At 43.6% G+C, this 26317-nt stretch overlaps 1 protein-coding gene across 7 annotated transcripts in view; it reads right to left on the bottom strand.

Annotated features, from left to right (window-relative positions):
• Positions 1-26317, bottom strand: part of LOC128693682 (transforming protein p54/c-ets-1) — a 496563-nt gene that overhangs the window by 143604 nt on the left and 326642 nt on the right. Inside the window, exon 1 of one of the 7 annotated variants that reach the window (XM_070091151.1) lies at positions 13447-14015. The exons of the other annotated variants lie outside the window; for them this stretch is intronic. Within the exon in view, the coding sequence (XP_069947252.1) occupies positions 13447-13525 (79 nt within the window). The 5' untranslated portion in view covers positions 13526-14015. Of the gene's footprint in view, positions 1-13446; positions 14016-26317 lie in introns of those variants that run through there. 7 annotated transcript variants of the gene reach the window in all.

The following is a 26317-nucleotide window of genomic DNA, read 5'->3' as shown; positions in this document are numbered from 1 at the left end:
AGAGGTAAGGTGCGTGGGAAAGCCTTTCTGCAGGCTACGGTAGCGGCTGCTGCAGGGCCTGCGGCAGCGGTAGCGGGCAAGCTATGACCGCTGGGCATCGCCTGTCGCACCTTTTTTTTATGGGGGGAGGGGTTACTTCCTCCCAGAGTCTCTCCGTTACGAGAGATACACTTTCTTTGTTTGCCATTCATGTGGTGGGCCACACAGTGGTCCGGACACCCCCTTGTACACTCCTTTGCCCCTCCGTCACTTGCCTTCCTTTTCTCGTCCCCCTTATCCCCTCCCTACACCCTCCCTTCGCCGTCTCCCGTTCCCTCCATCTTTCACCGTCCTTCTCCATCACATTTCTCATCCCCCCTTTCTCACCCCTTCCCTTCGCCTCCACCCCCTCTAAAGACCCACAAGAGTAACTGATGTATAAGCAACACTGTAAGAGGAAGATCGGACGAGGACGTGGCTCGCCACTGTCCTCTGTATGTTGGGCTTGTACTCCACTTCCCCATCTCATTCATTCATAAATAAGGATGTACTCAGTGCTCAGTTGATGTTTGTGCTTCACTTCGCGAGGAAATACGTTCTTTCACGAAAGATGATGTACTCAGAACTTATTTGATGTGCTCCACTTCCTTGTCTTATTCACACATTCATTTGACGATCTTGGCCCATTTGCACCCTCTTTATTCACTCATCCACCAGGCAATGCAGTTCATTCATAAATAAAGATGTAACTCCTCACTCATCTGAAGCTCGTACTCCACTTGTACCGTCTCTTTTCACTCATTCTCGAGGTAAAGTAACTCATCCGTGAATGGGAGTGTACTCACTACTCGGTATTAGAAAGCAGGCAAGTAGGTAGGATAAATCTCTCGTGTTTAGTGGACGGAGGCTCGAGCTCCATTGGTTGAGTATTTTAGGTACAATGAATGCAAAAAAGGTCTAGTTTGTATTCCACTTCATCCTTCACATCCTTAGTTTGCTAAGTCATGAGGGTATTCTACTCACGATCGTAATGTCCCACGTTCGAGCCCGAGGGAGGGAAAAACATCCGGGCATGTTTCCTTATACCCCTGCTGCCCCCGCCTACCTAGCAGCAAAATTAGGAACCAGGGGCGGATCCACTATGAAACTAATGAAGCTTAAGCTTCAGGGTCCCTAATCCCGAGGGGCCGCAGAAACGACTTTAGTCCACATTGCTTAAAAATTTTGGGTCTTTTGTATGAGAAGGGATTTTTAAAAAATAATATTAAAGTATAATTCACTATATGATAATAGTTTAAATAAAAATTAAAAGGTTATTAAGTATTATGTAGGCCTAGCCGTTGCTTCATACAAAGGGGCCCCCCCATAACAGTTCGAACTTCAGGGACCCAAAAACGTAGGTCCGCCACTGCTAAGAACACGTGTGTATTACTCTACTGCCGAGGGTCGCAGACAGGGAAAAAAATATGCAAGAAAGCTTCAGTCCTGAGGAATGTTATATCCCGTGTAAGAAGGCATTCCAGGGTTGTGCGTAAGAAACTCCAAGTCTACTGGAATGTTATATCCCATGTAAGAAACTCGAGTTTCTGCTGGAAGCGTTCAAGTGTTGGTGAACGTATCTAATGACGTTAATTAAAGAAAAAGGTCATGAGATAAAGCAAACACCCTCCCTCCCGTTCAACACTAAACACCTCCCCCCCCCCCCTTCAAGATTAAACAGTTTAGTGGGTTTAGCTCTTCCTGGTTAATATAATAAGGAAATAATAATAATAATAATAATAATTTTTATTATATGAAAGTGGTATAGGCTCGATCCTGTATCAGCTAATTGCAAAACAGCAATGCTACTCTCGCAGTCTCACTGTCACTTACATTAGCAAACTTATTTATATTAAAACTGAATTGATCAGTAGTGTGTGGCTACTCAATTCTATATGGTAGTTGCAGTGCAAAACAAATTAGCATGTGTCCCTGTCATATTCCATCACGCAGGACAGGGGTTCATACAAGGTGTTTATGTGTGTCGTAATAACACGATGGCAAACATGATGACGGCTTTGAGGGGACTTGAGCTAGAGTTCGTCACAGCCACGTTGACGGGAGATTCATCTGTAAAAACTTGCATTTGTGTTCACCGTGGTGGTCCATGCTAGACTCCCTGTGGTGTATAAATATTTCTAGTTAGATGAATCGCATTGTAGCAATAAGACCCAGTGGCTCACGCACTGGCTTGGAGTTTTACGACTCACCTGCCACGAGTTCTAACTCCACCCATACCGTGGTGTGTCACCCTGAGTTGGGAGACTCCAGTAGAGGATATCGTGAGGCGGCAACCGACCTGGTAGCACAAGCTATCAGGTCCAACTCACACCCACCCACATCCACTCATGTATTTATCCAACCTATTTTTAAAGCTACACAACGTTCTGGCCTCTATAACTGTACTCGGGAGTTTGTTCCACTCATCCACAACTCTATTACCAAACCAGTACTTTCCTATATCCAACTTAAAACCATTGCTGCGAGTCCTGTCTAGGCTAGATATTTTCAGCACACTATTTACATCCCCTTTATTTATTCCTGTCTTCCATTTATACACCTCAATCATATCCCCCCTAATTCTACGTCTTTCTAGAGAGTGCAGTTTCAGGGCCCTTAGTCTATCCTCATAGGGAAGGTTTCTGATACATGGGATCAACTTTGTCATCCTCCTTTGTACATTTTCCAGAGAATTTATATCCATTCTGTAATACGGTGACCAAAACTGTGCAGCATAATCTAAATGAGGCCTAACCAAGGATGTATAGAGTTGAAGAACAACCTGAGGACTCCTATTATTTATACTTCTTGATATGAAGCCAAGGATTCTATTAGCTTTATTGCGAACACTTATGCACTGTTGTCTTGGTTTCAGATTACTGCTAACCAGAACTCCTAAATCTTTTTCGCAAACCTGAATCTGAACAATATATCTCATAAATAAATATTACTCGGCAATAAAAAGCCACAACGCCGTGGTTGGAACAGTTTTCCTCTGTAAACTGTTGGTTAATAGCAAATGTATCTCATGTACTTCCCAGTGTTTCCCCTTTTTATATTAGAAAACAAAAATCGTGGGTCTCGCACACCTGTATCCATGATATACCTTTGAAGAATTTCGAGAGCATATCCACTCCCTGAGCCCGGCCATGGGCCAGGCTCGTCTGGTGCTCGCCTGGTCAATCAGGCTATTGCTGCTGGAGGCCCGTTGCCCCACATATCCATCACAGCCTGGTTGATCTGACACCTGGTGAAGATACTTGTCTAGTTTCCTCTTGAAGGCTTCAACACTTGTTCCAGCAGTGTTTCTGATATCTTCTGGTAAGTCTGGGACCCCGGATGTTGATACAGTGTTCCCTTATTGTCCCCACCGCACCCCTGCTCCTCACTGGGTTTATTTTACACTTCCTCCCATATCTCTCACTCCAGTATGTTGTTATGGCAGTGTGCAGATTTGGGACCAAGCATTTGATGCATTTGATAGATTTCCAGAGTTTTTTACGCCCGCAGCCCAACCTTGGATCAGGCTTGTCTAATGCTTGCATAATCAGCTTGGATCAGGCCAGGCTGCCGGAGACGGAAAACTCTCTAAACCTATCAAAGTTATATCAAAGGTAAAAGTATCTCTACCTATGGGTTTCATCATTTGAGAATATCTGGTGAGGAAATGGGGGCCGCACATTTCTTCCAGAGATAAAAAAGAGGGGACACAGTTTCTCCAGAGGAGACGAGAGATAGGTAACAAAACCTTCACTGGACAAGAGGGAACAGTAAAGTAGCAGCAGATTCTACTCATAAACCCAAGTGTCAATGTGGACGAGGCAGCTCACATTAGGATCAGTTCCCCCCGAGGGCCATATAAGCGATTTATTAACTGGAACCCATGCACGCCTGTCAGCCCTGGTGGAGGTTAAAATTGACCGAGGAGAATGGAGTGGTAAGGGATGGAGCGCGCGAGGGGACGGAGTGACAAGGGTGAAGAGGAGAAGGCTCAGGTCGGCCAAGTGGATGATGCGCAGTTGTAGCCACTGGAGGATGTGGGAGCTTTGGGAGAGCTTTTGTAGTCCGGCCTCGTAATAAAAAAAAAGAGGAAACCTGTAAAGGTGTATACACAGAGAAACATATCTCTGTGTATATACACAGATTTACACACCGAGTTTCCTTTAATCCCTACTTCAAGGATTGTAATATTCTTGATTGTTATTGTATAAGTGAACTGCAGGCTTAATGGCCCACGTACGTGTAGTAGGGTTTAAATTTAATTAGTTCATTTGTGCTACCGTCCTGTTAAATAAGTGTGAAATGTAAATCTGGTATTTTTTCTGCAATTTAGGAGTGCTAATCTTTCCTGTCTCATGAATATATATAATAAATATGTAAGCAAGTTTATTTAGGTACACGTACACTTTAGTACAATTATCATACACTGTTTAACATGTGTAAATTGAGGATAAAACCAAAAAATATCAGTGACTTCTTTCCATTCGGATGCACCTTACATACTTTTTATATTCAGTATAAACATACCAGTATTCTTAATAGTACTTAATTCTGTAATATTTCTTCTCCAACCTAGGAGGCTCGATGTGAAGCCGGGCAATATGGATGATCATCCCCAGAACCATGTGACCCAGTGGATAACGCGTCGGTCTGGAGTTTTGTGACTGATCGCGGGTTCTAACCTCACCCGTGGTATGGTTTGTTTGCAATCGTGTCAATACGATTTCGTGAGTCATATCCCGGTGTTTGACCACTGTTCGGGGAAGTTTGATGTATGGAAATTTTATATATATACTATAGAAAATAACACAACTGGCATTGCATTTTGAAAAGAAAATCGCACAATAAAAAAATAGAATTTCATCGGGTCTGTCAAGTGATCATAAGTATCCACAGTCGGTATGGTTAAAGGCAGTTTGCTGAGCAAGTCTTTACCTTGGCCACGTTTCGCCCGGTGCTGTATTTTGCGACTTAATAGAGCTCAACACTGAACGAAAAGTCGTCAGAATTAAGATTCTTCTCTGCAAACTATTTCCATCGTACTTTTCCTAAACAATATCCACAAATTTAAATGTGTTTTTTACCAAAAATATCTTAAATTCATTTGAAAAATTATCCCTTAAAGGTGAAAAAATTACGAAATATTAAGATTTTTTCATACTAGCTTATCAGGCACCTCCTTTAGAAACTGTGTGTGTGTGTGTGTGTGTGTGTGTGTGTGTGTGTGTGTGTGTGTGTGTGTGTGTGTGTGTGTGTGTGTGTGTGTGTGTGTGTGTGTGTGTGTGTGTGTCTGTGTGTGTCTGTGTCTGTCTCTCTTTGTCTCTCTGCGCCTAAAAGTACAATATATGTGATTTATTTAAGGAGCACCCAGCCACATGTTTTCCATAAGTCAGACTAGAGCACAAATGCTTTGAGAGTATCATTACTGGCTTGAAAAGCTTTTAACAACCCATCATTTTTCCGTTGGTTTAGTCTGTAATGTTTACTGCGTTCTCTAAATGATACACTGTCTAAAAACATCGTTATTTTTTTCTGAGAAAAATGTTTTGCATCCTGTTCTCGTTTTGAGTTTTATTCTCTTTCGTAATTTAAATAATTCAAATGTGTCACCGTTAAACATCGTATTATTTACCTTTGTCTATTGTCCTTCGTTGGCAGTTTTCCATATTTCCTTTTTTTTTTTTACTAAGGAAACTTTCCAGTTCATATTAGTATCGTCAGCAAAAGATACAAAGTTGTGTTATCGTTGTTATCGATGAAAATGAGAGACCACATTATCTTATATTACTTTTTTTTTTATTTTTTTTGCTCAGCTCAAGAATTTTTAGTTTTGTTCACTATCACTAATTTTTATGTTGAACATTGGCTATCCCTTTCCGTGCTTTATTTATTATACCTTAAGACCTCATTTTACAGGCCTTAGAGTCAATTTATCACTTGTGAAGAATCCATGTTTGAAATGTCTGCGTTAATATTTTATTCAAATGCCTCTGTGATTTTGTGACAGTGTCCTGCCAGGTGCGACAGGCAGCGTCTTCCTGCTCTAAAGTCATACTGATTTGGGTTTCAAGAGGTTCGGTGCCGAACAGTGAACTACCAACAAGAGTGAAGGAAATGCATATGTTACAGAATAAGTTTGTATTGGGTTAATGCTTACATAGAACTTTATTATGATTGCATTTGATAAAGTTCTATACAGAACCAAATATTGTCTCAAGCTAGTTCTAGAGCGTATCTTTCTTTCAGTGGATTGTGGAGTTGCTACATTTTCGAGAAATAGTATTTTACTTATCTAATACTCCTACCGGCCTTTTTTTCTTTTTTCCCTCGTTCTGCTACTTACTTTTCGAAACAAAGTTATGCTGGCGTTTTAAGGGAATCTGAAATCTCTAAGAATATACTGGGCACCAGCGCTCCTGGAATAATTTTGCACATTTTTATCATTATAATATTCCTTGAATCAAGCCCGGGATCTAAGTGCATACACAAAGTTTAATGAGATAAAAAGCGAATAAATATTTAAAAATATAACTGGAAAGCATTGCATTTGTAGCTAGTCTGTAGGAGATTATATAAAAAAAAATCTGCATTACTCTTTTTATTTCCAGTTTTTCAATTGGAAAGTTGAGCACTGGAAGAGGTCAAGCTTCCAGGAGATACTACCGTCCTGCCACACGTGTGTGATGTAGGTTAGAAGACAACAACTATCCGGGGGTGATCGACACCATGCCCAACCCTTTTAGAGTAGGGTAGGTGCCTGAGTCCGAGCTTGCAGCTCACGGGGCGGGGATGGCAGACCAGAGAGGCCTAGCTTCTCCCTACGAGCCCCGTGAGAGCAGGGAATGTGGCTAGGCCTGGGGACAGTTGGTCCCAAAGATGAGGGGGGTATTTGTACCTCCTCCCATGGGAGACTTAGGTCTCAGACACTCCCTAGACAGGGAGCCGAGGCCGGGCCACCACTTGGAAAAGGCCCGGGCCAGAAGAATACCGGCAAATCATTAATAAAAATAATAACTATCCGGGGACCTTAAAATGACCTAGCATATGCGAGTGACGCGGAAGTACGATGAGAATTTGACAGCCTAGGAAGACTACTGGTGTTTTCTGTGTGTATCATGAACATGCGAGATACCAGACAAATCCCAGAAACTTATGTTTACATTCACTTGTCTTTTTTATGTTTAACTGACGATTCATATTCCTGAAATACTTCCTCTGCAGTTCAGAAGGCCCTGTCCAAGACCGGGACACAAGGACAGCAGTCCCCTTAATTAATTACAGATATACACGGTTCTTTCTGGTATATTTAATTTTTGAATCGTTCATTATACTTATCTTCGTCTTTAAGCAGAGACAATGCTGATAGTTTTTCCTTAGATTTTTGCTTGGCATTGTTTATTACAGTATATTAATCTTGTCTTTCTGTTTGCCTTTCCTTTGCTTCTGCTGTCTACAATATTTGTCACTTCTTTATTCGTCTGACGAAGCCTGCAGAGTAGGTGAAAAGTTCGACAAAAAAAGCCAACTGTTACACGTTTTGCTTATCTACTTATCGGTCTACCTTTTAATATATAATTATTTCAGTTATTTCTGTGCGTATTATTTCGTTATCCTCTCATTTGCGGTCAACTGCACTGTTAGGCGAAGTGTTTCTATTTGGATTATTTGCAGAGATATGTTTTGTTGGTAAATTTTAGGACTGCTTCTCTGCCTCGTGTTATAAGGAAGCGCTGAACCACTGAGGTCTTAAAGCGAGCGGGAGACAAGAGGCATCAGATCCAGGTGAACTCCAGGTACAAGACGGATGAATAGTTCTAACTCTTAGGGTCAAGAGCCCTTCAACAGCACTGTAGTGTGTGATCTAGGACTGTCTAGATTGCGTTCACTGTCGCTGGGGTCTCAACAGCTGGACTGTCCTACAGATAATCTACAGTCTCCCGTAGCTCGATTGCTAGCGCACTCAGCTCACACATTGAGAACCGTGGTTCGATCCCTGGTACAGATGGAAACATTATGAGGTGTTTCCTTAAGACACCTGCTGTCCATGTTCACCTATCAGTAAAATAAGTTCCTGGGTATTAATCGACTGGCGTGGGTCGCATTCTACCTGGAGTCTACCTGGAGAGCATTCCGGGGATCAATGTCCCCGCGGCCCGGTCCACGACCAGGCCTCCCGGTGGATCAGGGCCTGATCAACGAGGCTGTTACTGCTGGTCGCACGTAATCCAACGTACGAACCACAGCCCGGCTGATCCGGCACCGTCTTTAGGTAACTGTCCAGCTCCCTCTTGAAGACAACCAGGGGTCTTCCCGTAATGCCCCTTATTGCTGGTGGGAGGCTGTTGAACAGTCTTGGGCCCCGGACACTTATTGTGTTTTCTCTTAATGTACCAGTGACGCCCCTACTTTTCACTGGGGGTATGTTGCATCGCCTGCCAAGTCTTTTGCTTTCGTATGGAGTGATTGCTGTGTGCATATTAGGGACCAGTCCCTCCAGAATCTTCCAGGTGTAGATTATGATATATCTCTCTCGCCTGCGCTCTAGTGAGTACAAGTCAAGTGCTTCCAGGCGCTCCCAGTAGTTAAGGTGTTTGATGGAACTTATACGTGCAGTAAAGGTTCTCTGTACATTCTATAGCTCTGCAATTTCACCTGCCTTGAATGGGGATGTTAATGTACAGCAGTATTCCAGCCTAGAAAGAATAAGTGATTTAAAAAGGATCATCATTGGCTTAGCATCTCTTGTCTTGAATGTTCTCATTATCCATCCTATCAGTTTCCTAGCAGATGTGATAGTGGCATTGCTGTGGTCCTTGAAGGTGAGATCCTCTGACACAATTCACCTAATTTGCCCGAAATGCTCTTCATAACACGGGGCTTTCTATATAGTATGTCACTGATGTCAGCTATGGCCTGTATACCTTGTACATGTACGTGTACAAATTATTATTATTATTATTATTATTATTATTATTATTATTATTAGAGACCGAAGTAGTCTTTGAATTTTGTCTATCTTTTTTTTTTAGGGAGATTTTAATTATATTAATGGAACACTGCAGTGATTATATATAAATATTATCTCTCAGTTCACATAGCTAACACACACACACACACACACACACACACACACACACACACACACACACACACACACACACACACACACACACACACACACACACACACACACATTACAAGCGTCTGCCTCAGCGTGTACACAGCGAAGCTGCAATATTAAAAAAAAAAAGAAATTTTCCGAAAAGTGGTGCTTACATGTTAAAATAATAGGAAGACGATATGTATCCTGGATTCACTTATGTATCATCAACGTAATATGCGTAATTCCACTGTAATCAAGCTCTCAGTAACGAATAAAAACCATCATATCTGTTAGTCTGGCTGGCCTTGGCAGCCCTGTTTTTTCGAGCGACCCTTTCTGGGTTTCCGTCTTAAGTCACACCGTAACCCAACCCGGATCAGGGTCTTACATAAAGAGGAATTAACAATCGGTCTCTGCACAATATCTTTAAGATTGAAAATAGAGGGATGCTCACTCAGGTGTACGCCCACCCAGCTGGATTCCTGCGCCCCTCCCTGGCCGACTTAACACACGCCCCGAAGCATAATAAACAAATATTCGATATCTACTTACATTGGAACGCCAAGGCAGAAGACGCAGCTAGCAAAAATTAGCCCAGGAGGAGAGCGTCGGAAGCGGATAAGAAAGGCCGTCGGGCAGGCCCGAGAATGGTGGGCCACAATAGCCGAATCATCCGAGGCGCATCGACTGAACACGAAGAAAGGCGCCGCTACAATGAGAAGTTAAAATGTCCCAACTCTGGAAAGTTTACTACGAAAAAGAAGATTTAAAACTTGAGACCGCACAATCGATGGGGAGCTCTGTTGTCCGCCAGACGAAGGGAAGATGGAAGTAGAGAGGGAAGGAAGGACAGGTAGTGGGAAGAAAACTTAGAGCTGCGGAGGCGCCGGCTTAGAGGGAACGAGGAGTCTTGGGGCAAAGAGCAGTGATAGGAACCACCGTGAGCAGTAATAATAATCCAAGCAATGAAAACCCGTCTTTACACGTGCACTGACATGCAAGTTCCCTCTAACCAGAACAATACAGGTAGCGGACAATACCGGGCTGGAAATGTTAGTGCGGCATCGCCCAGCCCTCTTGCTACCAAAGAGTTGCTCATTACGACTAAGCATTGTGAAGACTTCATCCGTATTACGTATAACAAGATGCAATCATCGACGCCCACCATCACGTCTCTCCCTCACCACAAAGAGCAGAGCAGCAGCGGCAGGAGGAGCGTCTTAGTGCCCACACTTTAGCCACTTCGTGCAGAGCGTTCCTCTGGCAGCACACTGGCCCCCTCCCTGCCTCGCAAGACCCCGGATGACACCCATTACAATCCGCCGGTGCCAGATATACGGTAAATCACGCACCCCTTACCAGTCGCCGGAATCTATGCACTTTACACACTTCAAGGAACACCGGTGCCTTGACACTGATAAAGGGCTTTTAATCCAATGATATGAAGCTATCATCCCCTTCCTTGAATCAAATTTCATTGTCTCCCATTCCTCAGGTGCAGCTATGACCCTTGCAGGTTTAGTGCCCCTCTGCCGTTATCATGTCATGATACGCCCGGCGCCTTCGCTATACTTAAGAGACTGTCTTCCCACGCTGCCCAAGAAATTTTACAACTTCGGTCAAACCGAGACATAAGTATGCCGGACAAGTTTCCGAGAAGTGCTGAATGCCAATAGATAAAATGATAAGAGTGAGGGATAGGAGCGGAGAAGCGGCTGGTAGGGGAAAGGAGGGAGAAAAAGAAAGAGAGAGGGGGGGGAGTAAGAGACTGAAACATGACCTCTGGTGGGTCTTGCCACCGGAAGGACCCTCTGCCGCAGAAATAAAAGACGGAAAACGAGCATCATTTTAGATGGCGAACTGAACACTACCTTGAGAGAGAGAGAGATTAATATCACTAATATTCCTTCAAAACTCTATGACTGCACGCTACTGAAACTACTACCTAGCAAACGTCCTTGTGTCATAATTACAGACAGTCGAAGCTTTGCTACCTAGCCAGAACTCTACCGATAAATTTACACATTTGGTAAGAGCTCCTATGTTATGACTCAATATTACAGGGACGCTCCACCACTGAGCCAAAACTCGTCTGATAACTCTTCCCGTACTCGGAAGCTTCACTACCGATACAGAGCTCACATGGCTTTATATAGGGAGAAAGCTTCACTACCGTCATTAAAGCTTCATTTCAAACTCTAATATGCAAGAGGTTAAACTACTGTGCCAGAGCTCTCTTATTATAAGTACACGTCGTGGGACAAGCTGTCCCCTCTAGTTGAAATCTCCACGGGACGCTTAAAAGCTAAATTCCGTATCTCTCTTCCGGAGACTGGACAACTGTACCCTGTACTGAGACACGGACACAGGAGGACCCCCACACATCCGGGCTGCTATAGACGTGCATTTTATCGAGATCAAGTTAAAATAAGAGTTTAGTGTATCTGTCCCACGGAGGAATAAGTGTGGGTGATAAGCTCCTCCCCTTCGGGACACCGGGCTAAAGAGGAGAAGGGGGGAGGAGTGGGCGGAGTCTGGCCCTTGGCTGGCGTGGGGGATATAGGGGGGCGGGAGACACAGCACTCGCCGGAAGTACTTTCTCACTCTTTCCTCTACCACAATTCCGCCTGCTACTACCACAATCCCGATCTACCGCCCACTGCGCTCGATCAAATAGATTGTGGTAGGTGTTGGGCGAAATGCATCTTTGGCTGCCCGTAGAGGGGAGCCAGTGGGAGGGGGGTGATGGGGCGGCCGGAAGTGGGGGGAGGGGGCAGAGGTTACAGGTAGCGTCCTGAGGGAGGAGGTGGGGGAAGTAGAATAGGGGGAAGGTGTCTACACATTGGCGACAAGCTAGGAGTAGTACCATTCATCTCAAGGGAACTTAAAAACTTTATACTGATATTTACCTTTGATGAGTTTCGAGTCTTTCTACTCCCTGTGCCCGACCATGGGCCAGGCTCGTCTTCTGCTAGCCTGGCCAACCAGACTGAATCTTATATAATCGTAAACAAATGTTTGATCGCCATGCAGTTAGGGTTTTATTGTTATTATCATTATTATTATTACTATTAAAAATAATTTTAAAACAAAACTGCAAAAAAAGTTGACACGAATATTTTTCGAATGCTAATAAGTAGCTGCCAATTATACAGGAGCTTTCAGAAAAGAGATTTGACAATTATATAAATGGGAAAGACTGGGCGCTAGAACCGGCCTAGCATGGTCCAGTAGGCCTGTTGCTGTGTTCCTCTAGGCTCATGCTCGTGAATTATATTCTAGTGCACTTACACAATAATTACACACTGCAAGGATTGAGAAAATATCTAACACACACACACACACACACATACACACACACACACACACACACACACACACATATATATATACACATGAAATATATAATATATATATGGACGGTGCCCCGTGGTCTTGTGGCTAAAGCTCTTGCTTCACAAGACGAGTTGTCTGGGTTTGATTCTCAGGGAGGGTAGAAACATTGGGTGTGTTTCTTTACTCCGGTTGTCTATGTTCACCATCAGTAAAATGGGTAGCTGGGTGTTAGTCGACTGGTGTGGGTCTCATCCTGGGACAATTGATATCAGCTAGGCCTGTGTACCTTGTACATGGTATAAACCTTGGTAATAAATACCGACAAGTTGGTTTAGAAAGACACGTAAGCAAACACTATAACATATTTATTATAAAACGTTTCGGTCCTGGGACCTTGATTACTTCTAACATGTTAGAAGTGATCAAGGTCCCAGGACCGAAACGTTTTCTAATAAATATGTTATAGTGTTTGCTTACGTGTCTTTCTAAACCACCTTGTACATGAAACTCGGCATCAGAGTACACAATACTTAACCCATACAGCCAGACTCCTCACCGCTGATGCCGAATTTGCAGGTTCGAATCCTGCTGTGGACTGAGATATAATGTTATATATATATATATATATATATATATATATATATATATATATATATATATATATATATATATATATATATATATATATATATATATATTGATCCGAGTCTAAAAACACACACACACTACAGACATCACTGACATCAACACAACACAAACACATATACAACACCACTGGCATTAATTAAACGTTTCTACCATAGTTGGGAAAACGTCTACTAATGAAACATTGGAGGTGTTGCATTTGTGTGTTTATTCCACAGTTTGTATTGTACATGTTTGCACTATACACACACGCGCGAGCGCACACACACACACACACACACACACACACACACACACACATACACACACACACACACACACACACACACACACACTGCACTTACCTGACTTAGTAGGTTTAGTGAGAGTTTTAAGTGACTTGATGCCCATCTTGTTCGGAGGAGGTAAAAAATCCACATACATAGTAAAGAAAATAAATATAAAACCGAAGAATAAGAGTGATGAGAGAGATGGTTGCTCTTGACTAGAACCAGTGTTAAACACACAGAGATAAGAGACAGAGAGAGTCAGAGAAAGAGAAGGTTTCCGCACCACTCGCGTTGAAATCGCTGAATATTTGTATATATATTATTTTTCTGTTCTCCTCACTGAATAAGTATATTCATAAGTTTGCACGCCTACTGGCTATAATATATATATTCATGAGTGTGTGTGTATATATATATTTATATATGCACATATGTAACCCTTTTTTGTAAGTGATTATCGGTTTCACTGTGCTATTTTGCTGGCAGACCACCGGTAGTAATGAAATAAGACACCATCAGCGTCACCAGTATTAGCTTCTTGCACAGACACCATACTAGGTTCTTGGACAAGCATGACCCATGTTGATGTGCCCCGGGTGCGTACATCCACCACCGACCGTGTCCCAGGATATACTAACTGCCGGACACAGTCGAGCCTCACCAGCTGACCCGCCAACTGTTACCAACTCGTGCTATGACGGACAACCTTTGCATGTAAATACAAAACACTCTGGGAATATAGTTTTTCCAGTCATATTACCCAGTCTGCAATACACTCCACTAATGAACCTAAAGAGGAGAAAGGAAATCACCTATAGGTTGGCACGGCGCTCCAGCGTGTTAAACAAATAGCCAAGAAAGGACTCCCATCTGGCAAATGCATTGACCTGCCACGGGAGTTGAAGTCGCCGTCAGTATCTGGCATCAGAGCCGTCACAAACAAAACTCAATCTTACCATCTCATTACCGCCCATCTCCCGTCTATATTGCATTACTTTACGCTGTTAGGAAGAATATATTGTATCAGAAGTTTGATATTCCTGCTAAGAAACTTCAGAGAGAAGCTTGTGGCATGTGTGCTCCAGGAACGAGGATGGGATCCGACGGACGGAGAGAGATGGAAACTCCTTTGTGTTGGGAGGGGAGGGGAGGGGTGGGGTGGGGTGGGGTGGGGTATGTGTGTGTGTGTGTGTGTGTGTGTGTGTGTGTTGTGTGTGTATGTTGTGTGTGTGTGTGTGTGTGTGTGTGTGTGTGTGTTGTGTGTGAATGTTGTGTGTGTGTGTTGTGTGTGTTGTGTGTGAATGTTGTGTGTGTGTGTGTTGTGTGTGTTGTGTGTTTTGTGTGTGTGTGTGTGTGTGTGTGTTTATGTGTTTTTGTGTGTGTGTGTGTGTGTGTGGTTGTGTGTGTGTGTATGTTGTGTGTGTGTGTGTGTGTGTGTGTGTGTGTGTATGTTGTGTGTGTGTGTGTGTGTGTGTTGTGTGTTGTGTGTGTGTGTGTGTATGTTGTGTGTATGTGTGTGTATGTTGTGTGTATGTGTGTGTATGTTGTGTGTGTGTGTGGTTGTGTGTTGTGTGTGTGTGTGTGTGTGTATGTTGTGTGTATGTGTATGTTGTGTGTGTGTGTGTGGTTGTGTGTGTATGTTGTGTGTGTGTGTGTGGTTGTGTGTGTGTGTGTGTGTGTGTGTGTGTGTGTGTGTGTGTGTGTCACACAAACATCGGTATATTCTAAACTGGTTCAAATAATATACAAATATTTATAGAGGAATTTATGTCATTAAAACTTATTACAACAACAACAACAACAACAATTGTTTTACTGGCATTAAAATTTTTCCATATTTCTCAAGTCAAACAAATTACCACTATGTATTAGTATCCAAAATATCTGTTAGAGAACACCCACAATGAATGTTTGAGAACACCCACTATGAATGTTGGAGAGCATCCACTATGAATGCTGGAGAACACCCACTATGAATGTTTGAGAACACCCACTATGAATGTTGGAGAGCATCCACTATGAATGTTGGAGAGCATCCACTATGAATGTTGGAGAGCATCCACTATGAATGTTGGAGAACACCCACTATGAATGTTGGAGAACACCCACTATGAATGCTGGAGAACACCCACTATGAATGTTTGAGAACACCCACTATGAATGTTGGAGAGCACCCACTATGAATGTTGGAGAGCATCCACTATGAATGTTGGAGAACACCCACTATGAATGTTGGAGAACACCCACTATGAATGTTGGAGAGCATCCACTATGAATGTTGGAGAGCATCCACTATGAATGTTGGAGAGCATCCACTATGAATGTTTGAGAACACCCACTATGAATGTTGGAGAGCATCCACTATGAATGTTGGAGAACACCCACTATGAATGTTGGAGAGCATCCACTATGAATGTTGGAGAACACCCACTATGAATGTTGGAGAGCATCCACTATGAATGTTGGAGAACACCCACTATGAATGTTGGAGAGCATCCACTATGAATGTTGGAGAACACCCACTATGAATGTTGGAGAACACCCACTATGAATGTTGGAGAGCATCCACTATGAATGTTTGAGAACACCCACTATGAATGTTGGAGAGCATCCACTATGAATGTTGGAGAGCATCCACTATGAATGTTGGAGAGCATCCACTATGAATGTTGGAGAACACCCACTATGAATGTTGGAGAGCATCCACTATGAATGTTGGAGAGCATCCACTATGAATGTTTGAGAACACCCACTATGAATGTTGGAGAGCATCCACTATGAATGTTGGAGAGCATCCACTATGAATGTTTGAGAACACCCACTATGAATGTTGGAGAGCATCCACTATGAATGTTGGAGAGCATCCACTATGAATGTTTGAGAACACCCACTATGAATGTTTGAGAACACCCACTATGAATGTTTGAGAACACCCACTATGAATGTTGGAGAGCATCCACTATGAATGTTGGAGAGCATCCACTATGAATGTTGGAGAACGCCCATTATTAGTGTTGGAAAACACCTGCTATGAATGTTGGAGAACACATACTATGAATGTTGGAGAACACCCACTATGAATGTTGGAGAGCATCCACTATGAATGTTGGAGAGCATCCACTATGCATCCACTATGAATGTTGGAGAGCATCCACTATGAATGTTGGAGAACACCCACTATGAATGTTGGAGCACATCCAATATGAATGTTGGAGAGCATCCGCTATGAATGTTGGAGAACACCCACTATGAATGTTGGAGAACACCCACTATGAATGTTGGAGAGCATCAACTATGAATGTTGGAGAACACCCACTATGAATGTTGGAGCACATCCAATATAAATGTTGAAGAGCATCCACTGTGAATGTTGGAGAGCATCCACTATGAATGTTGGAGAACATCCACTTTGAATGTTGGAGAGCATCCACTATGAATGTTGGAGAGCATCCACTATGAATGTTGGAGAGCATCCACTATGAATGTTGGAGAACACCCACTATGAATGTTGGAGCACATCCAATATGAATGTTGGAGAGCATCCGCTATGAATGTTGGAGAACACCCACTATGAATGTTGGAGAACACCCACTATGAATGTTGGAGAGCATCAACTATGAATGTTGGAGAACACCCACTATGAATGTTGGAGCACATCCAATATAAATGTTGAAGAGCATCCACTGTGAATGTTGGAGAGCATCCACTATGAATGTTGGAGAACATCCACTTTGAATGTTGGAGAGCATCCACTATGAATGTTGGAGAGCATCCACTATGAATGTTGGAGAGCATCCACTATGAATGTTGGAGAACACCCACTATGAATGTTGGAGCACATCCAATATGAATGTTGGAGAGCATCCGCTATGAATGTTGGAGAACACCCACTATGAATGTTGGAGAACACCCACTATGAATGTTGGAGAGCATCCACTATGAATGTTGGAGAACACCCACTATGAATGTTGGAGAACACCCACAATGAACGTTGGAGAGCATCCACTATGAATGTTGGAGAGCATCCACTATGAATGTTGGAGAGCATTCACTATGAATGTTGGAGAACACCCACTATGAATGTTGGAGAGCATCCACTATGATTGTTGGAGAACACCCACTATGAATGTTGGAGCACATCCAATATGAATGTTGGAGAGCATCCGCTATGAATGTTGGAGAACACCCACTATGAATGTTGGAGAACACCCACTATGAATGTTGGAGAGCATCAACTATGAATGTTGGAGAACACCCACTATGAATGTTGGAGCACATCCGCTATGAATGTTGGAGAGCATCCGCTATGAATGTTGGAGAGCATCCACTATGAATGTTGGAGAACACCCACTATGAATGTTGGAGAACACCCACTATGAATGTTGGAGAACACCCACTTTGAATGTTGGAGAGCATCCACTATGAATGTTGGAGAGCATCCACTATGAATGTTGGAGAGCATCCACTATGAATGTTGGAGAACACCCACTATGAATGTTGGAGAACACCCACTATGAATGTTGGAGAGCATCCACTATGAATGTTGGAGAACACCCACTATGAATGTTGGAGAACACCCACTATGAATGTTGGAGAGCATCCACTATGGATGTTGGAGAGCATCCACTATGAATGTTGGAGAGCATTCACTATGAATGTTGGAGAACACCCACTATGAATGTTGGAGAGCATCCACTATGAATGTTGGAGCACATCCAATATGAATGTTGGAGAACACCCACTATGAATGTTGGAGCACATCCAATATGAATGTTGGAGGGCATCCACTATGAATGTTGGAGGGCATCCACTATGAATGTTGGAAAGCATCCACTATGAATGTTGGAGAGCACCTACTATGAATGTTGGAGAGCACCCACTATGAATGTTGGAGAACACCCACTATGAATGTTGGAGCACATCCAATATGAATGTTAAAAGAACATCCACTATGAATGTTAATAGCATACCCATTATGAATGTTAAGAGAACACCCACTATAAAAAGAGAACACCCACTAGGAACGCTGGAGAACATTATAATTTTTGTCTCAGTGTTCCTGTTAATAAGCCGTTTATTCCCATAAGGAAAGTGTTATTATAAGCGAACAGGAGAACGATTTTCCGACCTTTGATATATCTTTGACGAATTAAAAAACAACAACAATTGTAACTCCGGCAGCCTGACCCTGGGCCAGGTCTGTCTGACGCTTTCCTGGTCAACCAAAACCTGCGTGGGAAAACCAGCAGATTTCTCGGTGCTTTTCTTCGAAACAACGTCGGAAAGCCGGTGTTTTCTTCACTGGCGAACGTAGTTTTTTGCACGTTATGCAAATCGTTTATAAAAACACGTTTTTCAAACATACTAAGCAGGCTAAACTCGTCCTCTTTACTAATTTAATACGTTTACTGGGAAGTCCTGCCTAAGCCCTCAGGTCTATCTGGAGTCTACATGGAGTCTACCTGGAGTATTCCGGGGATCAACGCCCCCGCGGCCCTGTCCATGACCATGTGTCATACAAATATGTTCGATCCAGGGAAGGGAAGGATATTTGCATTTAGTATATTTATCAAATTTTGTTTTCGTTCTTTTCATAGGTTCTGCCAAAATAGATCAATTTGGGTTTACATTAGACAAGCCTACATCAACGTAGCCTGTGTTGGTTGCTGATAGACGTGGCCGTCGACCAGCTGTGTGCTCAGTTACCCAATATTGTCGAATATGCTCTCAATCGTTTTAAATCGCACGTTGTTTATATAATGTACTGCAGTATACGTTTACATAGCTTTAAATATATATTATGTCAAATTCCTAATACCCAACCTTATTATCCCTCCTTCACTTCAGTCTCACTACGATTACATAAAAGAATAATCATTTATCTGAGATGTTTATCAAATTGTTTTAAACGTTAATTAACGCCTAAGACTTACAACGAATAAATAAGAAAATTACCATTACAGTTAATGGTCTTTCAGTGAGGGGTAGTGGGGCATCAGCAGCAACAGTCTGATTGACCAGCAAGCACCAGGCGAGCTTGGTCCATAGTAGGGCTCTGGGAATAGAAGTAGTCTAGGATTGTGATGAATGGTTTGAAAAACCGACAAGTTGAAGATTGAGACACTTATGCAGCATATGGGAATCTTTATTCAGGAAACGTTTCGCCACACAGTGGCTTCATCAGTCCAAAGCCACTGTGTGGCGAAACGTTTCCTGAATAAAGATTCCCATATGCTGCATAAGTGTCTCAATCTTCAAGTTGTCTAGGAACTTATCAAAGGTAAAGTTAGTGGTAAGAAAGAACTGTGCTCATAACTACCATAAAAGGCTGCTGAAAAGACTATGCCCGTAAGTAATAAAAAAGAATGTCTGCCCATAACTTTAACAAGTCTGTACTGAATGCGGCAATGTTATTATCAGCATAATTTAACCACTTTCAAGAATAACTAAACTGCTCTTATAAAAACTGCTACAAACGCACTTTGTTAATACTGCATACGAAAACTCGCAGGCCAAAAAACCGCTTAACCAAATCCGGTGTTGCAAAAAGTATTCCGACTGGTATTATCTACTATGATGTTGCGCAGTGACTGTGAGGTTCTGGACGAATTCTGAAAGCTGTTTACAGCAGTTGGGCGAGAGGAGTTGAGTTCCTGTATGAAGGTAAATGATGGAGTACATGAAAGATATCTAGAGGGATTTTCGAGGGGTAAGGAACAGTGGAGAAAGACATGTCTCAAAGACTCTTAGTGCTACAATGTTTAGTCCAGGTCTGGCCCCCACCAAAAATTCAAAGGGAATTTTGGTCCCAAAGAATGACGCAATGGGCCTCCAGTCAACACTAAAGGAGGTATCCTCTCTCTCTCTCTCTCTCTCTCTCTCTCTCTATATATATATATATATATATATATATATATATATATATATATATATATATATATATATATATATATATATATACGTCGTGCCGAATAGGTAAAACTTGTTATTTTACCTTAAATAACAACGCTCTTTTTGCCGAATAGGGCAAGCGAAAATTTGTATATGTAATAATTTCGCAAAAATCATTCTGAACCTAACGAAAAAAATATATTTCATTGTTTGTTTATTAAGTTATTGTAAACTTATCTAAAACATATTTAGTTGGATTAGGCTAAATTAAATTGCGCTTGTCATAATAAGGTTAGGTAAGTTTTCTAAGGTTCTTTTGGTACAAAATTGTTAATATATTACATAAATGAAAAAAATGTGTCTTGAAACCTATAAGAGAAAATTAAAAAAAAAATAATTTTAAATGAGTTCTTTCAAACTGACCAGTTTTACCTATTCAGCACGACATATATATCCTACGTTGATCTACACATGATTTACTACGTAAAAAAAAATGGTGAAGTGAGCTTGATAAAACTCAAGTTGGACTGGAATCACTTAGAACTTGACCACTCATGCTGTCAGTTAAAAGGTGTGGTTAGGTTAGGTTAAGGAAAGGTTTGTCAGGAAACATGATAAGTGTTTCCTGACGCAGGTCTTATGATGACCCACAGCTGGAGTTTTACATAAAACTCCAGCTTTAATATTCTACTTTCAATACGTGCATTGTAAATTTTATTACGTGTAAATTTTCCTCGCCAAATCGTTGTAGTCTCTTATGAAAATTTCTCCAGGACAAGTTAAGACTTTGGTAAAATAAAAAGTGAACAGAAGCTCACTGTTCTGAGGGTCATCAGTCATCAATGTAGTATTTATCTCATAGGAAAGGAAGGAAGCGGTGTTGTTGCTGGTGAAGGGCTCTTGTTTTAATGAATTTGGCCGAATGTTCCTCGCATCAAGCCTGATTGCCTCCCATCCCCAGGGCGTTATCTGGCAGCTTATGGGTTTAGTGCATCAATAATATTAATAATCATAAAGTATTGTTATTATCCAGGGAGACCTCCACTGCAGCTCATATATGCTACAAAGAACAAGAGAAAAATTGGAGAAGGAAGAGACGACTATTTAGATTCTGCCGCCGAAGCTTCTAGTTTATTGTGCATTCCATGTCAGTCCTGTGGACGGTAGTGCAAGAACATTTGGATACCCAAAAAGTTTCGATACTAGGCTCCAGAAGAGTTATCGGGAGTACGTTATATTTATACCTACAACTTATTTACCCGTTGCTTGCAAATTTAGGATATTTGCTTAATATTTTTGGTATCTTATTTTCATTTATAAAATAACTTGATGTGTCACATAGATTATTATACTGTGTACGTCTAAATTCCTCAGTACTTTCAGTATGAAGCACTGAATGTTCAAGATAGTGACCATAGAATGACCACATATTTTTGCGTCTGCAAAACTGCCATTGCAAATTGCTCCATAAACGTGCTTATCTACGTTCATACCATACGCTCATATCATACTTTCATATCATACGTTCATGTCTAACTACATTTCGATGACAACCACGTTCATTATTACTTCTTTCTAACTGTATGCCTAATGCTAGACACAGATATACCAAAATGATATTCTATAATTTCCTTCAGGGTAATTTCTTTGGCTAATTTATCAACTCTGTCATGAAGGAATATTTCAGTGTGCAAAGAATCTATAAAAATTTTACATTAATTTTTTTCTCTCTGATTTTTGAGCTACTGTTTACCTGGTTCCTCCAGTGATCATGTTAATCATTATGTGAGTCGAGTCCTTTCAGTGGATCCCTTCAGTGAGTCCCTTCAGTGAGTCCCTTCAGTGAGTCCCTTCAGTGGTGACATGGAATCAGTAAAAATCAAAGAGTCAATCTCTATGTTGTAAGTTAAGTTGAGGGACGAAGAAGGTAGGAAACTAAAACTAAAAATGGGAAAAAGGCAAGAGATGAGAGGGAAAGATGGAAGAGGAAGGAAGGAGAGTGTAGGGAAGAGAAAGAACAAGGTGAGAAAAGGGAAAATGAGGATTATTATTATTATTATAATCCAGGGGGAAGCGCAAAACCCATAGGATTATACAGCGCCTGTGGGGGGGATGTGGAAGGCATTCAGGTTTAATTCAGGGAACTGGAGCACAGATCCAATTCCCTAGATCAAGAGCCCCTCACCAGCATCAAGTAACCTTCCTTGAGGGGGGGGGAAATGAGGAGAAAGAAGTGAAGGGAAGATAAGAAGAGGGGAGCAGAAGGGAGGGAAGTGGGGATGGTAGAGGAGGGGGAAGGGGTGAGGCAGTCTTGTCAATGGTGCAGCTCTGAGTAGCTTGTTGATCATCTGATTACTGTAATGTTGTTTAGCTCCACCAGCCAGCTGCATGCTGCTGACCCACCACCCCCACCCCTACCACCATTACCACCACAACTACCAGCACCACCACCCCTACCAGCACCACTACCGAATCACTTTCAATACCACCAGCAGCCTCACCACCACTACCGCATCACTTTCAATAAAACCAGTAATCTCACCATCACTTACCACGATCACTTACCAGAACCATCGCCACCGCCACAATCACAACTACCAGCACCACCATTCCTAGAACCACCACCACCCCTACCCCCACCACTACTGAATCACTTTCAATACTACCAGCAGCCTCACCACCAACATTACTGCATCACTTTCAATACTATCAGTAATCTCACCATCAATCCCCTTATCACCATCACCACCACCACTACAACTAATGCTATTACTGAATCACCTTCGATACCAATAGTAATCTCACCAAAACTACCACGATCACCCTTATCACCACCACCACCACCACCTCCATCACCAACAACATTATAGTGACTGCACCATCAATGTATTACAGAGATGGAACGTCAGTACTGACTGGTCAACAAGGCCATCAATGGCAACACCTGGATATCTTTACTGAGATGTTTCGCCAACGATGTTCCTGTTCATTTTACCGTTGCTCCTGTTCATTTTACCGTTGTTCCTGTTCATTTTACCGTTGTTCCTGTTCATTTTACAGTTCCTGTTAATTTTACTATTACTCTTGAAGTTCCCTCTCTCCCTGTCCTGGCGCCCGGTGATATACCTGTCACTGGTTTTGAGGGTTCTCTCCTCTTCCACCTCTTCCATCGTGGTTTGACCGCCTGATCAACGAGGCTGTTGCTGTCACCGGCCTCCAAGCCTACATAGCTGTCACAACCAGTCCTCCCTGTACATCTACCCAGGTGCTTCTCCCCCACTCCATCCATCTACATATTCCCTTTTCCTGCCTTCATCCCTCTCTATCTGTTCCTCCCAAAAATACCTCCCTCCTCCTCCTCCTCCCAACTTCCCTCCCACATCCTCCCAACTTCCCTCCTAGTTTTTCTCCCTCTCAACACATCCTTCCAGCCTCCGTCTTAGTCCTTCTCCCTCCCAATATATCCTCCCATCCATCCTCCTTGTCCTCCTCCCTCCCAGCACATCCTCCCCGCCATCTTCCTAGTCCTCCTCCCTCCCGGCACATCCTCCCCGCCATCCTCCTAGTCCTCCTCCCTCCCAGCACATCCTCCCTCCTCGCCCTGTGAAGCGTGACCACCAGAAGCTGCCTGCCCAGGTTTTGTGAATGGAGCTGTTATAGCGGCGTGATGCTGTGTAGATAGACCAGCCTGGTCTTGATGGTTTGGTCTGCTCTTGATAGTTTGGTCTTGTCTTGATGGCTTAGTCTGGTCTTGGTGGCTTGTTTGGTCTTAGTGGCTAGGTCTGCTCGTGATGGCTTGGTCTGGTCTTAATGGCTTGATCTGGTCTTGGAGGCTTAGTCTGGTCTTGGTGGCTTGTTTGGTCTTAGTGGATAGGTCTGGTCTTGGTAGTTTGGCTTTGATGACTAGATGTAATGTGGTGATCATGACTCCTAGTCTGGCGGGGTCTTGGAGACCATGACTGGAGTGTGCTTCAAGGTGAGACCTTTCCACCGCTCCTCAATGTATTAGCAGTTAAAGGTGCCGCCAAGGGTCGTGTCCAGGTAAACTGCAGGTGGTAATTGTTTTCTTGGAGGTGGGGCAAAGGATATGGCAGGGGTGGCATTGGGGGTGTGGTAGGGGGTGTGGCAGAGGTGTGGCAGGGGTCAGTGCGCCAGGCCTACTCCACTAGGGTTGTTCACTTCCTTAATTCCTTCCTTCCTTCATTCCTGCTTACTCACCTGTTCCTCGTTTCTTCCCTCCTTTCCTTCCTTTCCTCCCTCCATCCCTCGTTCCTTACTTTGTTTTTCCTCCCTGCTTCTTTCCTTTCATTCCCCCTTGATTCCTTCCTTTCATTCCCTCCCTGCCTCCTTCCTTTCATTCCCTCCCTGCCTCCTTCCTTTCATTCCCTCCCAACTTCCTTTCATTCCCTCCCTGCCTCCTTCCTTTCATTCCCTCCCTGCCTCCTTCCTTTCATTCCCTCCCTGCCTCCTTCCTTTCATTCTCTCTCTGCCTCCTTCCCTACCTCGTGCTTGCCTTCCTACTTTCTTTCATCCCCCTATCATACCCGCGGCAGCCACCCCCTCTACCTGGCTATCTCTCTGAATTGGGTAAGCCCCACTAGCTGAGCATTATCTTAAGATACTGCCCATCAGATACCCTGGGCATACAGCATACCTTTGATGGGTTTCGAGTTTTCCTACTTCCACAGCCCGGCCCTGGGCCAGGCTTGTTCGGCACTTGCGTGGTCAACCAGGCTTTTTCTGCTGGCTGCCTACCGGCCCACGTGTCCTTCACAGCCTGGTTGATATGGCATCGTGATTGTTTCTCCCATCATTCTTATGTACACCACTAGATCTTTCTGGTCGGGAACCGGGCCACGGAGGCGTTCACCCTCGAAATACTCTCCTGGTAAACACTCCAGGTAGATACTGTCCTTGTAGACACTCCAGGTAGACACTCTTTAGGTACACACTTATCGGTACCACCACCTCCACAACCGCCCAACATTCACCACTACTACCATCACCAACAACCAACACTATCACCACCATCGCTTCCACCCTTACAACTACAACGCTCACTACCACCACTGTTTTTAATCATCCCCACCAAGACCACAACCATCACTACCACTACAGCCACCACCACTACTGCCACCACCATTATTACTTCCACCCCCACTACTACCCTCCCCTCAGCACTACCCCCCCCCCCGCCACTACCACCACCACCATCGCTAATTTCATTCATCAGACTTCCGAGAACAAAGACCAAGAGCGTAATATTTATGAAGCAGGAGAGGTGGATAGGACGGAGGGACGGGGTGTGGTGAAGGTAGAGAGGTGGATAGGACGGAGGGATGGGGGGTGTGGAGAAGGTAGAGAGGTGGATAGGACGGAGGGATGGAGGTGTGGTGAAGGTAGAGAGGTGGATAGGACGGAGGGATGGGGGGTGTGGAGAAGGTAGAGAGGTGGATAGGACGGAGGGATGGAGGTGTGGTGAAGGTAGAGAGGTGGATAGGACGGAGGGATGGGGGTGCGGTGAAAGTAGAGAGGTGGATAGGACGGAGGGATGGGGGTGTGGTGAAGGTAAAGAGGTGGATAGGACGGAGGGATGGGGTGTGGTGAAGGTAGAGAGGTGGATACGACGGAGGGACGGGGTGTGGTGAAGGTAGAGAGGTGGATAGGACGGAGGGATGGGGGTGTGGTGAAGGTAAAGAGGTGGATAGGACGGAGGGATGGGGTGTGGTGAAGGTAAAGAGGTGGATAGGACGGAGGGATGGGGTGTGGTGAAGGTAGAGAGGTGGATAGGACGGAGGGATGGGGGTGTGGTGAAAGTAGAGAGGTGGATAGGACGGAGGGATGGGGGTGTGGTGAAGGTAGAGAGGTGGATAGGACGGAGGGATGGGGGGTGTGGTGAAGGTAGAGAGGTGGATAGGACGGAGGGATGGGGTGTGGTGAAGGTAGAGAGGTGGATAGGACGGAGGGATGGGGTGTGGTGAAGGTAGAGAGGTGGATAGGACGGAGGGATGGGGTGTGGTGAAGGTAGAGAGGTGGATAGGACGGAGGGATGGGG

The sequence above is a fragment of the Cherax quadricarinatus genome, chromosome 34 (assembly GCF_038502225.1).
Source record: "Cherax quadricarinatus isolate ZL_2023a chromosome 34, ASM3850222v1, whole genome shotgun sequence".
NCBI lineage: Eukaryota > Metazoa > Arthropoda > Malacostraca > Decapoda > Parastacidae > Cherax > Cherax quadricarinatus.
The sequence above is the reverse complement of the archived record's forward strand: the minus strand, read 5'-3'. Positions and strand labels throughout refer to the sequence as shown.